The sequence below is a fragment of the Protopterus annectens genome, chromosome 6.part1, assembly GCF_019279795.1.
Source record: "Protopterus annectens isolate FY-2018-M chromosome 6.part1, PAN1.0, whole genome shotgun sequence".
Lineage (NCBI taxonomy): Eukaryota > Metazoa > Chordata > Ceratodontiformes > Protopteridae > Protopterus > Protopterus annectens.
Genome location: NC_056738.1, coordinates 5756915 through 5772984, shown reverse-complemented (window position 1 = coordinate 5772984; position 16070 = coordinate 5756915). Strand labels below are relative to the sequence as shown.

The window sequence follows — 16070 nt, the reverse complement described above, 5'->3', positions numbered from 1 at the left end:
TTTATTTTTTTTAACAAATAACTTTATTAAATAGCTACACAGCATACATTCCACATTGTAATAAAGAGGATAGTTTGTGATGACTATAGTGCACGAAAATCTATTAACATACACCAATAAGATTAAAATCAGATTTAAAGAGTCCACTAATTCCAAAGAAATGCACAACTGAAAACGTAGCAAACTTCGCTTAGGTCAGTGTATTTATTTCTGTTTAAAGTAAACATATAAGCGAATTCCAACTGATTGATTCAGCATGGATTCATACTGGTATATTTTCTCGCATGCCGGAGTAGCCGTCCGGAATACTTTCGAATTCCTCTGGGAGGGGTTGTTTACTCATTATGCATCAGAATTAAAAGATAAACATTCATAATCAATAATGAATCATCAGGCTTACTGATACTAGAGGACTTTGCATTTGTAAGCAGCTACAACCCGGGAGCATTGCTTCATGTACCATATTTTGCTTAAACTTTCAATAAACACACGTATTACTTCCACGAAACCGTTAAAACTGCGGTTTTATAGGTTAAACAAAAACATTTCGTTATCAGACCGAAAATATCTTTATTTTTTTTAGCTGCCTCAGCTCATTTTAAAGCAGTTATGGAAAGGTAACAACAAGATTGGATTTTCGTACAAACGGATTCTTGCATGGATAAGGATTTTACAACCAACGATAGCACTTGGTAACAAGTAGAAGTGAAACTAACTGGCCTGGGCAGGCTGAGCTGCCGCCACAATGGCTAGAGATCACTTTTAGGGTCGGGTTCTAGGTGGCGCTGTTCACCGCCGCAGAGAGCAAAGGCAGCTTCCACTGTGTCACGTGACTCGGAAGGTGGCGATGTCTTTAGGCCATTTTCAAATCTCATTGGTTTAGCTGTCATGTGGTAGTGCAGTAGGAACCGCGGCTTCTCAGGGAATGTTTTGCTAGAGATGTCAGCCTACAAAGGACACCATCTCTCTCTTCTTCAAATCTCTGCCCCAAAATGTCCTTCCCCAGCAGCTCTCCCGTTGCTTCTTTCTTAATAGATTCTTTGACCGGTGCGTGTAGAACTGACACTCTCTATTCCAGCAGCACCGGCATGTATTTGCCATCTAATTCAGATATGGGGACATACGGAATGCAAGCTTGTGGACTCTTACCGTCTCTATCAAAAAGAGGAGACCTTAATCACCAAAACATGGGTATGAATGTCCACACTTATTTACCTCAAGTAGAAAGCTGGTCAGATACAAGATCTTGCCCTCTAGAACAACCTGTTGTTACACAGCAGATAACACCATGTTCATTGGCTGCAACTATTAAGGAAGAAAGCAATTGCTGTATGTATTCTGATAAGGGAACCAAAGCGAATTCTCCTGATTTTGTTTCTTACCAGAAATTGGTACCGGAGCCGTGCTCACTTGATAACCCAGAAATTCCTGTCCCCGGTTATTTCAGATTAAGTCAGACATACGCAACCGGTAAAGCCACAGAGTACAGTAATAGTCCAAGCATCATTTCGGATGCAATGATACAGTTAAATCCACGAGTCAGTTTCAGATCCCAGATGCAGCCACAACCTCTGATAGAAATGAAAATGCAAGAAAAATCGGATATTCAGGATTCTAATAGGATACCGAAAAGCAGCACTCCAGAAATAAAACCAGCAATGCAAGATGAGAGATGTTGCTCGGTTGAAGCTTCCTCATCTAGTCCTGAAATACGTGACAAGGACAGAGGTATGTTCTTCCAAACTTTGAAATGGTTGCAATGAATACTTTAATGCATAAAATGTCTTAGGCACGTAAATCTAACTGCAGCTTCATACTTCATAAAACAGAGCTTAGGTTCACATACCAATATCAACGCATACTGCATACGTAAAGCTTGGATTTATATACCAGTATTAACACGTTATGCTTTTTTGTGATAAACAATTATAATTACATAATCTTCATTGTATTCCATGTGTCTTTAAGTGATAGCGATATCTGAAAACACGGTGTTTAACTGTCTCAAATCTCGGACTCTAAATGGCAATAGGAAATGTTGTGTATTGTGTCAATAAGTCTTTGAATATCAGCAACGAAATTTAGATGTGTATTCGCATCTTTTGGTTAATATTTGAGCATTTCCATGAATTCATTTTATTAATGTATAACTTACAAGGAAGTGTGTGTTTGGGGTGGTGTTTATTTCTAGTAGACATACTTTAGCAAAGAAGGAATTTACTGCAAAGAGTCCTCTGCTGCTGATATTTGTACAGTAATGCTGTAAGTGACTGAGAGCTCAAACTGCTAAAGTCTAATAGATGAAGCATACGTTGCAGTCAGAGACTCCGTTAAAGCAGTAATAAAATCAGTAACATCAACATTTCTTTAATTCCTGCAGAAGACACGAAACCCGACGTTGCAACTAGCAGCTGGCTTACTGCAAAAAGTGGAAGGAAGAAAAGATGCCCTTACACCAAGCACCAAACCCTGGAGCTGGAGAAGGAGTTCTTATTCAATATGTACTTGACTCGAGAGCGCCGCCTGGAGATCAGCAAAAGCGTGAACCTTACTGACAGGCAGGTCAAGATATGGTTCCAAAACCGCAGGATGAAGCTAAAGAAGATGAGCAGAGAGAACCGAATACGAGAACTGACAGCTAACTTGACTTTTTCTTGACTCGGATCGCACTAATGGAAAGTTGTTGCAAAGTCATTATAAATATTCTGGAAAACTGTGGAAATTATTTTGTTTCCCGCAGCAGGACAATCTGCCCTTCATTGTCTTTTCCGCTGTAATCAGTTTTAGAAACATCATTGTAGTTCTTTTTAAGACGTGGCTCTTTGTTATTTTTACAGTGGGTCTTAACTTATTAGATGGTGAGTTATAGCCATCTACAAACGTGTCATTTCCGTTCTACCCACTGCTGTGTTCCTGTGCTGCCGCACTATGGGTTCTAAGCCCCCACCCCAAGGCACTGCGGATTATTCATCAAGCAAATGTGTACATTGTATGGACTAACAAAAGTACACCACGAACAAACAGGACTTGGGATACCCGTCCACTGTAAATAATGTGAAGAAACAATAGTAGCTGCAGTTTGTTATTCTGCATGTTACAGTCGCATGCTGTAGCAATAACAACTGAAAACGTCTCTGTAAATATTGTGTGTTGTTGTTTTATAAACAAACTGTAAAATACTGAAACATAAACTCAGAAACAGTCGGTGTTCAGAACTTAGAAGGCAATAAATGATGTGGATTGATTTTGATTTCATAACTATATCACTTTATTGCTGTACAGTCAACCACTGCAAACTGAAATATTCCACGAAAATGTAAATGGATTTTGAATAACCGATAATTCTCGTAAAACAAATTGCAAGCATTTAAAAGGAAATATTTAATATGAAGTGAATGAACATGCACAGTCCAAATATAGCGCGTTTCATTTAACTATTCATGTGCAAATCATATAGCTGAGGACTATAATCAACCGGATAAATTACACCTACAAAACGAACTGGCACGTTAAGAAATCCTGAAAATGGTTCTAAACCACGTGTAAAACTGTGGTCAATTCAAAAGTGTATTTTAATTTTCATTCCGCATGTTCTAGTAATTAAATATGTTTGAAATGTTCCAATTTTCTTGGCAGAAAAATATTAACACTTGTCATTTAATATATATGATTGTAGTGCCTACATGTTTAACCCTGTACACCAGAACCAAAAGTGTAAACCCTGCACTTCACATCAAATAAGTTTTGTGAAAAGAGAAAAGTCTCTTCGCCAAATTTATCAGTAATACAACGTGGATGAAATACACTGGAACACGCAAAATCGTGCAGTAAAGAAGTAATCTTTCTTTCTTTCTTTCCTTATTTCTTTCTTTCCTGTTTCCAGTACTTCTAAATACTGAAATTATTTACATGGATTCCAAACTTCAAGAAATGTAGTAGTGCATGCGATGACGCTAGGGCAAATGAAGACTTGAAAATAACAGTTGCTACTTTTAGAATATGAACGGTAATAAACAAATAAACAAATTAATATCTTTAAAGCTATAAAGAGTACAACCGACGGAGGTAATGCGTCGCTTACTTAATCTGGATCCGTTATCACAGAATAAGACACGTTGTTTATTATAAACGACCCTCTTTGAGTTTCTGTAATAGTTGTTGACAAAAAGTATATAGTGATACAGTAATACCGTTATTTTGAGTTATATAAGTGGAAATTCACATTTGCACAGGTGATAATGTCTTTGTGAGGATGGGGGGGGGGGGGATTTCTTCTTAAGCATAAGTATAATTCTAAATTTGCATAGTCAAAATTGCACCACTTGCCGAAAGAAACAACAAAAACCACTGGTTACTATGGAAGTTCAACAGCAAATATGGGAAAGTATGCAAAGAAAGATTAACATACCGCTCCAGAACAAGCAGCCAGTCGCCTAATCAGAAGATCTCTCGTTTTATAATGTTTTGGTACTGGTGTATTTCATATTATCTGGCCAATATTTTATTTACATTATCACTAAACCAAAGGAATGTGCTTGGTAATATGATATACCTATATAGTTAAAACGGAGAAACCAGTGTCTCTCAACGTTTGCCTTGGGGAAATAAATAAGATCTGTTATACAAGCTTTTATTCTCAGGACTCGTCTGTTGTCTCTGGTTTCATTTAGGCATTTTTTGTGCGCTTGTATATATATATATATATATATATATATATATATATATATATATATATATATATATATATATGTATATATATATTTCCAACAATGAAATAAACTTTATCAGAAATATTAATAGGCTGATAAATCTCTTTTTCTACTCTGTAGCTCTCTCAGAATGCCATCTATAATATTATACTGAAAAAATAAAGACTGTTGACATCGGTATAAATTAGCAATGTATTTTATAACATGGCAGCAAAGCAGCATAAGTGAATGTTTGTTAAGTTAGCTATGAACTGTGTTCTCTAAGTGCCGTTGTAATTTGTTATGATTTTTAATGTGTTTTGCTTGATACATTTGCTAACAGCAGTGTATAAAAAGTTTTCATGTATACCCAGATTTATTAATGAAAATTAATAATTCACTCAAGTAACAAATAGCAATAAACAACACTCTCAGTTTTATATTAATAGTGCAGCTCCGGCTTGCACCGATAGAAATATAAACACATATTTGAACATATACTAATGACTCTACATTATTAACATAGATTAAACCTCATATAAATTTACTCTCATACAGTAAATATGAAATGTTTCTAGTTGCTTGCATTCAATTTCAAAAACCAACTTAAGTTATCTAAGCAGCTAAAATGCAAGCATATCTAAACACAACAGCAACTGCAGATAATTAAAAACACCCTTTAACAACTGGTCCCAATAGGTCTGGCAAATAAGGAACAAAGAATAACGAATACAATTGTTTATTGAACCAAAATGCAGCTTTGTGGTAATCTCGACGAGATATCAGCAAACGTACCTGTTAAGATAAGGACTTACGGCATAATTATTTAAGAGGATGGGGAAAGAATTTTACCTTCTTGTCTTGGTTTAGAAATTAGTGAGAATAGTGGACTCTTGTTTTTAAGCACACGTAGTTGTCATTACTTTGCAATTTCTACATTTTAAATATTATGCCGGTAATAAAACAGTGTGCCATAAGACAGCTAATTAATTCAGTGTTACTAAAAATTGTGATTTATTATATTTCAGAGTATGATGGATAAGTACATCAGATGTAAAATAAACAAGCCAGACAGGCCTACTTACATGCTGCAGCAATGTAAATAACACTTTTCTTCTTAGACTTATATGAGTCTGAGATTTCATTGTTGGTATGTTTAGTTGCCATTAGTTCGTTTTATTACGAACGCATTTGTGCTCATCAAATACACCTAATAAAATATTTACTGCGAAGGATAAAGTCACTTTGCTAGGATTATAAAAGACATCATATACATAACGTGTTGTCTGTTTCATGCCCAAAAGAAGCGACATAACACATAAAATAGTTGAGCTAATCAGAACTAGCTTTAGGACTTACGGTTGTTAAAGGAAATATATACCTACTGTCTATCATTTTGCGCCTTTTACGAGAGGTCTTTGTGGCGTATATAGTCCATAAAATTATTTTACAGGATTTCAGTGAACATTCTTTGCTAGAGGGTCCATGCTAGATTTGTTATACTAATTTAAATATCAGATTACTGTAATTTAGTTTCAGTCTTCCAGAACTCACAGTTTACAATTACAAGATTGTAATACAAAAAAAAATAAATAAATAAAACCGGCCACGCAAAGAAATAGTCCCCGGTCAGTCTTCATTTTTTTATAGAAATGCTGGCATGGCACTACGTGCATCTTTATGGCAGGCACCCTTTCTATTGCAAGTTCTCGGACATTCCCGTGGATTTGTATGCAGTTCTCAAGTTTTAGAAGTATACGGGCTCTGATTAGCGCATTGATTTGCATTCTGTATTGGTAAATATGATCACGTGGTCCACTTGACCAATGATAGGCTCTGCAGCCCGCAAAACTACTACGATTGTTCTGAAGGAGGTATCATATACAGTTAACAGTGTAACCTTTTATATGATTGCGAAAGGGGACCTAAAATGTCGACTAGTGGCACTCTAAGCAACTACTATGTCGATGCGCTCATAGGACATGAGGCAGATGAAGTCTATGGGACGAGGTTTCCACAGGGGGGGCATACAACGACCTCAAGGCCCCCAGGGGTAGGGGATAACTCGGATTTCTCTTCATGTAGTTTTGCACCTAAATCGCCAGTATTTCCAACCTCCTGGACGTCAGTTCACCCCCAGTCTTCCACTGCTTTGCCTGGGATCTACCACCCCTATGTGCACCAGACTAATCTGACAGCTGATAACAGATATCTGAGGTCCTGGATCGAGCCTATTTCCAGCTCCGTCTCCTTCCCGGGCTTTCACCCAAATGGACGACATTACGGGATCAAACCTGAAACTTTTTCAAAGAGGACGGAGTGCTCGTCGTTTGATGCCCAGGCACTGACCCTGTCTGAGTTCACCTGCGCCCCAGTCCTGGAAAACAGAGACAAAACTGCCAAAGAACCGTGTAGCAGCGACAGTTCCAACGTCGGCGACCTCAAAGAGGATAAACAACAACTCGATCCAAGTAAGTAAATTAAATTACTAGTTACAATTGTAGCCACAGCCTTGAACCCCAAACGTGCACTGATGATGATGATCTTATTACTATAGAATAAATCTGGAAAAGTATCTTACAGGCATAGTAGTTAGTAACATTGTAATTAATGTAACGAACCATCTTTGGCCAAGGTTCCCCCGGAGCAAATATTCGGTTTTAGAGAAGCAAGTAGCATCGTGGTGCGTTTGTAAAGCTGGTTTTGTTGGCTATCACAAGCTACGTGGAATGAGTTAACTCTGCTTTCAATTCCCTTTCAGACAACCCTGCAGCAAACTGGATCCATGCTCGTTCCACAAGGAAGAAACGCTGCCCCTACACAAAGTATCAGACACTGGAGTTGGAAAAGGAGTTTCTCTTTAACATGTATCTTACTAGAGATCGTCGGTATGAGGTAGCCAGGATTTTAAACCTGACAGAAAGACAGGTGAAAATATGGTTTCAGAACAGAAGAATGAAAATGAAAAAGATGAACAAAGAGAAAGGAAACAATGAACAGTGCTAACATTTAAAAAAAACTGCTTGTTGACCTCAGTATGCCTTTTATTGACAAAATTTGTCTACATTTTTTCTACAGGCAGAAGTTATTTATATATATATATATATATATATATATATATATATATATATATATATATATATATCTGGACTGCTGTGTAAGGCTATTCATTTTTGTACTGCCTCGAAGTCTTTTTTTTTTTTTTTGAAGGAGCTACTAATTTTTATTTTATATGTACGTTACTTTCGAGTTATTGGAGTGACTCGGGAGTGTTGTGTAACTGCACGTTTAGTCTGTTACCTAGTAGTGTTACAGTTGCGTCTTTTGTCTTCCCAGCGTGAATAGAAAATATGTCTGCATTATGAACATTTATTTGAAATGTTGTATATTATTTAAATAATGGTGAGAACTCTAAGGTGCTATTGCCTTTGTTAAGTAGTAGTTGTGAAACAGTATTTTAGATTTATTGATAAGCATAGTTGCAGCTGGGTTAGTTTTTGTAATACTTATTTTGAGGTGTTATGTTTGCACTTATTCCAGTGTACATTTCACAGGTTTTACAAAATAATGTTGATCATTATTTTACCCGAGTGCCCGAAACTCACGGTTACAAAATAAGAAAACAAGCACTGCAGGTAAATAATAATTTATGGCAATTATTACGCTCAAGTGAAAGCCGGGTGTTGTTAATGTATAATAAGACTTTATTCAAGTGCAGTAAAATGACATGAAATGTCACAATTACAAAACAGGCTTCTGGAGTAATCAGTTATAATCTTGATTACAGAAAAGGACTCATTTAATGTTTGATTATGCGGATCTCGGCTTTGGTATAGTAATACCATTAAGGATACTGTTTTGTGTATTATGTTAAGTTTAGCTTCTTGGTAGTAAAATGGCATTTTAAGTAGGGTTGTTTTAAACTGAGCATAAAAGAAAATATTGCACTTTCGAAATAAGGAGTTTGTTAAAGATGATAATGGTCTGTTGTCAATTTATCTTTGTGTCTTTATGAGACTTAAAAGCTACATTTTCAGAATATTTGAAGGTATTCCACGATGGCATATACAGACTGAGCCTCACATTTTGGACTAACGCATTTAAATGCTAAAAAATCGAATGGTTGTTGCCTTCTGACGTTTTAGAGGTGTAAACAGACTGTTGGCGACACTTGTAAACTTAATACACATCTGTCGTTGTTCTTCTTTTTATTTTTCCCCTAAACTGGGTTACAGAATAATACACTGAAATTCAAGTTGATTAAATATCTACTTGAATATATACAGGAATTAATATATTTCTGGCAGAAAAGTTTCAGCATTTTAGTTCTGCTTACCACTATATAGAGTGAAGCAGGCAGACAGCAGCTGTTCCCTTCTTAGTTCATAGTACTTAGAAACCCTTGAAATAGGTGCTGAAGGGCATTCTTGTATAGGATCATGTGTATACCTAGGCGGCCTTTAGAACAGGAAGTAAAATAAAACTGTAAACTGTCTCGAAGTCTGGACTTAATACGTTTATTAGCTCTGACCTACCGCGCTTCCCTTTTAAGTCTATCTTGTTTTTGATCATCCGACATAGGCAAGTAACAAACAAACCTACAGACACAAGTTACGGCAGGGAAGTTAGGGTAATAAATTAAATTATGTCACCACAGGCCCCAGCAATGACGCTGGTAATTAAAAAAGTATACCAGTTCTCATTTGTATTTAAATGGACGAATGCATGATAACAGTTTTGCTTAATTAATATAATTTAAGTTAGTTCCATTTTCAAGTGAGGCTACAACTGTTTAGTTTTAGTAAACACAGCAACATAATAAAATAATATTCAAGTCTAGAAATATTAGAGTTGTGCATTTATTTATATGGTGAAAACGTACACGTTCGTTTGTACGATATCAAAGGAAGTCCGATATATAACCGATATGCTTTTAAGAACGTCTGTGAACGAATACTTATTGAGCAACTACTTAACTGTGAGGATTTTAAAACTGTTTGAAATATTCATGCACTTATACACGTTATGACATTTCTATTCATTTATTAGACAAGTATGTGCACTTTCCCCCTCTCTCTGTCTGCATTTCTCGCTGTTTCACACACACACACACACACACACACACACACACACACACACACACACACACGGCTTCCACAGTTTTTCAGTCTCAGTTGCTGTTTAGGGCTTACGGTAATCCACATTTTCCTATTTGGCCACTAGAGAGCGCAGTTGCTCCATCGTTGCATGCATTTTGTTTTTACAGCAACTTTTCCCTATTGATTCTTTCTAAAACCTACAGTTCAAACGCACTAAGTACAGTTGTTGCCGGCTGTAAATAAGTATCCTGATTAACGAGTAAAAAAAACCCAGTGATTTTTTAGTGTTCAAAATCAAACAAAAGGAAGACTTAACAGTGTACAATAACATAACAATGAAAGCAGACAGTAGAGTGCCCGGAGTATACATACTTACAAGTTCACCTACAGGTTTTATCTACATCTCTGCAATAAAATAACGTATTTACAGAATCTGATTAGGCATAGTGGTAAACATGCAATTTTGACAGTGGATTGCATGTAGCGAATGACATTATAAATGCAACACGTTAAAAGTAAATAAGAGATTGCAGCCCCAACTACATAATGCTTTCATAAAGAACTAACGATGCGTGGGGCAGACACAGTTGGCATGATAAAAATCATTTTCTTTAGCACAGCTATTTGCTTAAAATTATTTTACATGAACGCTATGACATAGACAGTAATACGATTGCTTATATCAGACGTAAAAGAGGGTGTAAAGAAAAGTAAGAACAAATGCTGTGTGCAAAGTATACATTTATGGGTTCCTCGAAAATGTCCTCTTTCAAACATTGATTAATGACAAGCCTTTCTGTTTTGTCTGTTTACTATCATATCTTGTTATCCGCATGGTTTACAGACATAGTTGAAACAAACTGGATATCAATTGTTTTAAATAAACATGCTAAAGGAAGCTTAAGAACCGTAGTTTATTAGCACTTAATGGGAATATGGTATACATATCGATGTGTACACAAAGATACTGGAACACAAACGTGATGTAATACCTTTTATTGGACCAACATGGGCTTTGCAATTACTCGAGCTTTCAAACTGGCATGAGCATTTCGTGTGTATGGAAAGAAAAGTATATCATTTATTTCCGATTTGATAAAAAAATGTCACAGTGGAAAATTTGCAGCTGGGATATTTCATACGGCCTACACCTCAGAGGCAGGTGTTTTCCTTACATCCATGTGTTTTGAGAAGGAAACAGACTCTCAGAGAAATTGTGTGGGTGTGTGTGTTAAAATTAGCTTAGAAGAAATAAAGATAAATGGTCGTTACAAAGTTAAAATATATTTGTAGGGGCATCAGGTCCGTGGAATTTTGTTCAGGAATGTTTTAAAGAAGAGGAAAGGTAGATATCTAACCAAATTCACCCTTCTTCATTTAATATTGTGTGCATTAATAATCCATCAGTGTTTTGCACTGATTCAAAAGTGGCAACCATATTATGAATGTGTCATAACTCTCAAGTGCTCCTTATTATAAGGAACGTTCTTCATTATGAGTCTTAAAAATTAGTATTCCGCGCTGTTGCACATTGAAAATCTTGTAACAATTTAAATGTTAGTATGTTTAGCAAATATCCACGGTAAGAATGCTGAAGCATATTTACCAATACAAACAGTTTTTCGTGAGTATGAAGAACCAGTCATTAACCATGTTATGATCTTTCTTTGAAGTTTTGTCAGTAGGTGCTCTGCATTTTGCCCTTTTATTTCACATCGTGAGTGATAGTGCTCCACGGTCTGGAGATGGAAAGTCAACATATATGTTTGCTGTAACAGCAAAGAGCTGTTCCTTACAGCTGCACTAGACCAGTACACTGTTTTGAAAAATATCCAAAAGCAGTGAATTCTTATCTGTTTGCAGTCACACACACACTGTAACCACCTGTCTGTGTTTAGGCAGGACAGTCACTTGGGCAGTCTGGGGGGGGGGGGGGGGGCGCATCTCCTGAGATGTTAGGATTTTATTGCAAAAATGCTTCCTTAGGTGTTTCTGATAATTATCCCCAATCTAATACTAGAACAGCTTTGTTGTGCCTGAAACACCCTGATATGATGTGAAACAACAGAAACAACTAAAATTCGACAAAAGCCAGCTATAATTTGGAAAAAAGATGAAGTCCAGTCCGTTGCACTGATTACAGTTATATATTGTTCTGAAAAATAAACATGTTTCCATAAAAAAAGTCCCACTTTCAACATCTGAAAAGACCTGTAACACGCACGCACACACACCTATGTGACATTTTGCTTTTAGCGTCTAGCACGGGTAGCCTCGTGTCTGTCTATATTTCTTTGTATTTCTGTATGTGATCAGATATTCCTATGGCAGTATAACTATATTGTAATCCTAAGTAACCTGAATTAGACACAGTAATGATTACACGGAGTGAGGAAAAGCGGCACTTTGTTAATGGAGTTTGGGGTTGTGAACAAATTCAGCATCGTCATCCTAGTCAAGCAGGCCGAAAACCAATGAAGATTATCTTAACATATGATACTTGTAGTGTCATACCTTCTCGGTATGATATGTTAGAAAATTCTACTGTTGAGTCCTTGATTCCGTTTAACGATTGCACGACATTTTTACCTAAACTAACTGAGCAAATGTGCCCATAGTGAAAGTTTCAATTAAATATTCACAGTACCCAGTATCTAGTGACACCCAACTTAGTGGTTTGTCATTCAGATTTTATGGTGCAGTTTATTGTTATTTTATTATTATTTTTATGTGCGGTCTTGTGTTGTAAAACGTTCTCTGTAGTGTGCCAGTCATATACTACCTCCATTTACACAATCTTGTTTGCTAGAACTGAATAAACAAGGCTACATCACAACACAATGCAAGCGTAATATTCTCTGAACGTTTGTCTCTGCTTGTGTATTTGCGTAAAACTGGATGGTTGAGTGTTTTGTTTTGTTCATCAAACTTATTAAGATCTACCGCGGCTGGACTAGCTACCCGGCGGTGCAAACCTTGGCTCTAGATGATTATCACTGTTGAGGTGACACCCGGGCCCGACTCCATGTGTAAAAAATGAGGAAAAGGGGTTGTGGATGGATGGATGAATGGACTTGTTAAGATCTTCTATGACAACTTAGTATTGATGTTTAAGACGCCCTGAAGCTTACGTTTATTTAGACATGTGCATAACACACTTCTTCATAACAATACTTGTACAATGTAGTTCAGATCAATTGCTGTATAGAAAAGAATCAGTGTCTAAACAAAAAGAAGTTTGAATGTTAGTGGCGATCAATAATGGAAAATGGCCAAAAAAATAGGTTCCTATGCTTTCCTAAATGCACCTTGCTATGAAATGCAAATAAGCGTTACAACTCAACTAAGACTGGTTAGTCATTTGTAACTGATGAATCAAACCTTTAAAAAAAATCTGCCCCTGAGCTAAATCGCAGTCCTCTCCTCACATGCATAGCTATCATTGTTGCTGGGGTAATGATATCAAACCAAGGAGGAAATAAGGGAGCGAATATTCATAGGCATGTTTTTCATTAGGTAGTGATTAACCAGAGTTTCAGTAAGATGTAGTTTGCCTTTGAGTCAAGGGTAAATTAAACACTGACAATGTTTTAAAATTACAATATGTGAGATTTCATATTGTAGTGGTTTGGAGGGGTGTATATATGAGCCGCATTTCAGGGGCACTGATGAGGATGTGACACATTCTTTGAAAAAGAGTGTTACATTTGTTTGCCTTTATGAGGACCCTTTGCTGTTAGTGTGCAAGTGTATTGCCATCCGTTCTAGTCTGCACAGAAGTAGTTTATAGTGCATTTATCTGTACGTTTATTTATTTGCTGGCTTTTTCAATTGATTGTTGCAGTTTTAGTGTTAAAACGTGGCGCAAGCATTGCAATCTGGCAAGGCGGTGCCTGGGTTTGTCCCATGGTTGCATATATTAATCCGTCAGTTATCTCAATCTGAGTTCGACTCTAGCTGTCTTAAAAAAAAGTACTGGAGCGGCACACGGGGGGTAGTTTGTTGCCTCGGGAGTGGTAAATGCAAACTGAAGCCAAAGATTTCCCGATGTACGTGAACATTTATTTATTCTGCTCCTGTGCTCAAAGGGAAACAGTAAAGGCACTGAGGCAGGTCAAGCCTTGTCAGAGGTTATATTCCACTCTGGTTAACATTGTACGCAGTAAGGGCAGTGGCCACAATGAGAAGTACTCACTAGACTGCTGTACAGCAAGGGCTGGCTATTGTTTTCCTTTTAAAAAAGTGTGACTTTAGTGTACATTTTGCCATTACAGATGAATTCTTACTTTGTGAATCCCTTTTACTCAAATTACAAGTCAATAGAGACAGTAAATCCACCTTACTACGACTGTCACTTCTCTCAGGACGTAAACAGCAGACATGCAGTGATGTACAACACTGCTAACTTCCAACACCCAGCTCAAGTTCAAGAGTTTTACCATCATGGGACCTCGGCTGTGCCAAATGCAGGCTATCAACAGAGTCCTTGTGGAATTACTTGTCACAGTGACCCGTCTAAATTTTACGGATACGATAACTTACAGAGACAGCCGCTTTTTACGACCCAGCAAGAGGCTGATTTGCTACAATATCCTGACTGTAAATCGTCTATTATTGGAGAGGAACCAGAACGCTTAGATCAAAACTCGTCTCCTTCGCAAATGTTTCCTTGGATGAGACCTCAAGGTTGGAAAACAACTTTTGTATTATATTATTTTAGTGTTCACTGATGCCGTGGACGTGAGTGGCAGTATGAACTAACCAACCTATCATTATATTAAGCATTTTTATCTTTTTGAGACTGTTGTTCCATTACTTTTTATTTAGTTAGTAGGTATAAAGGCATTGCTTTCATCTTTATATATTGATTCATTGTGTTTGTCTTGATCAGCAGCCCCTGGTAGAAGGAGAGGAAGACAAACATACAGTCGTTACCAAACGCTGGAGCTAGAAAAAGAGTTCCTTTTTAACCCATACCTGACAAGAAAGCGAAGGATTGAAGTTTCTCACACACTGGGGCTTTCGGAGAGACAAGTAAAGATTTGGTTCCAGAATCGTAGGATGAAATGGAAAAAGGAAAATAACAAGGACAAATTTCCTGCTTCGAGAGAAGAAGGAGAGGAAAAAGAAATAAAGCAGGAGAGAGAAATTATGGAGCCAGACAAACCAGAAAACGAGACCTGTTAATTACATCTGGTCAGTTTTTGTCTGCTGTAGCAGCTTGCATTTTTAGGTGACCGTGGGCAGATGTCACACTATATGGAATCCCTCTTCCACGTGTTCATCTTTAGAAAGCAGATACTATGATATATGTTATATATTATGTGAAATTAATGAGGGACTTGCGAACTAGTAACATGAAAGAGACCTTTAAGGTAAATGATTTTTAATTAGTAAACTATTGATTACATTATTGATTTTTAGTAAATCGTTTCTGATTCCTCGTAATCTAGATTCCAAGAATCATAAAGAACTTCATTAATGAACCATACATGAAATATTCGTCTAATCAGAAAAATGCATTTATAATTTGTAAAATCTCTGAAATTGTTACGGTATTATTATATAAAGTTTAAACCAGATTGTTTCCACTAATTTCTTTTTGGTATATAAAACAAAAAGTGACTGTTGTACTTCTCAAGTTTAATAGAAAGATGTATAATCAGAGGTCCTTGTGAAGAAAAGAGATGCAGTCATTTGTAAGACAGGAAACTGTGTGTGTGTTTGCGTGAGAGAGAGAGAGAGACAGAGACAGAGAGAGGGAGTGACGAATTCGAAAGTACTGCTGTCCATTTTATAGCATGACTAAGGCTGTATATAGCCTTTAATCTCTTTCTCACCTCTGCTTAGGAAAACGTGTGTATATCCGCCCATTCTTTTTTAAGTGTTTTTTTTTTTTTCAAATCCATGTTTTAGCTCTGCAATATTTACTGTAAAATTCTAAATATGTAATTTACAACACTAAATGTGTTTTGCTCTGACACATATTCAGAAACGTACTACTGCAGAAAGCATCACTCCATATTAGGGTTACCACCTGTCCCACTTTATGAGGGACAGTCCCTCTTTGGACGGTTGTGTCCTGACCAAAAATATTAAAAATGGCAAATGTCCTGAGATTGTAGAACATAATTATGTCCCATATGTAATGTAATAGTTGCATAAAATAGTTATGTCTGTATCTAAAATACTTACATGTTACAAGAAACAGGATAAGCAGCTAAACTGCTACAAGGATAAGCTTATATTTAGGCAAAAAAGGAAAGTTCTATCCTTTGTACTG

The 16070-nt window shown here is 36.7% G+C and overlaps 3 protein-coding genes across 4 annotated transcripts; all 3 read left to right on the top strand.

The window, feature by feature from the left end:
* The first annotated feature begins 276 nt into the window (after positions 1-276).
* HOXD10 (homeobox D10) lies at positions 277-3647 on the top strand. Its single transcript, XM_044075442.1, has 2 exons — positions 277-1728; positions 2381-3647. Exons 1-2 carry the CDS (start codon positions 993-995, stop codon positions 2656-2658), a joined length of 1014 nt encoding a protein of 337 aa, XP_043931377.1. The 5' UTR covers positions 277-992; the 3' UTR covers positions 2659-3647.
* Positions 3648-6528: 2881 nt separating this feature from the next.
* On the top strand, positions 6529-11716 carry HOXD9 (homeobox D9). The gene is made up of 2 exons (XM_044075438.1): positions 6529-7159; positions 7450-11716. Exons 1-2 carry the CDS (start codon positions 6619-6621, stop codon positions 7692-7694), a joined length of 786 nt encoding a protein of 261 aa, XP_043931373.1. The 5' UTR covers positions 6529-6618; the 3' UTR covers positions 7695-11716.
* A 9-nt stretch (positions 11717-11725) lies between these two features.
* On the top strand, positions 11726-15732 carry HOXD8 (homeobox D8). Of its 2 annotated transcripts, none has more exons than XM_044075441.1 (2): positions 11726-14473; positions 14682-15732. In XM_044075441.1, exons 1-2 carry the CDS (start codon positions 14062-14064, stop codon positions 14972-14974), a joined length of 705 nt encoding a protein of 234 aa, XP_043931376.1. In that variant the 5' UTR covers positions 11726-14061; the 3' UTR covers positions 14975-15732. The 2 variants fall into 2 exon arrangements, with proteins under 2 accessions (XP_043931376.1, XP_043931374.1); XM_044075439.1 differs by having other exon boundaries at positions 14679-15722.
* Positions 15733-16070: the final 338 nt, after the last annotated feature.

Coding starts and splice junctions, on each gene's coding strand:
- HOXD10 (XM_044075442.1), top strand. CDS start 993: ATGTCCTTCCCCAGCAGCTCTCCCGTTGCTTCTTTCTTAATAGATTCT. Junction 1,729..2,380: donor AATACGTGACAAGGACAGAG/GTATGTTCTTCC, acceptor TAATTCCTGCAG/AAGACACGAAACCCGACGTT.
- HOXD9 (XM_044075438.1), top strand. CDS start 6,619: ATGTCGACTAGTGGCACTCTAAGCAACTACTATGTCGATGCGCTCATA. Junction 7,160..7,449: donor TAAACAACAACTCGATCCAA/GTAAGTAAATTA, acceptor ATTCCCTTTCAG/ACAACCCTGCAGCAAACTGG.
- HOXD8 (XM_044075439.1), top strand. CDS start 14,062: ATGAATTCTTACTTTGTGAATCCCTTTTACTCAAATTACAAGTCAATA. Junction 14,474..14,678: donor TCCTTGGATGAGACCTCAAG/GTTGGAAAACAA, acceptor TGTCTTGATCAG/CAGCCCCTGGTAGAAGGAGA.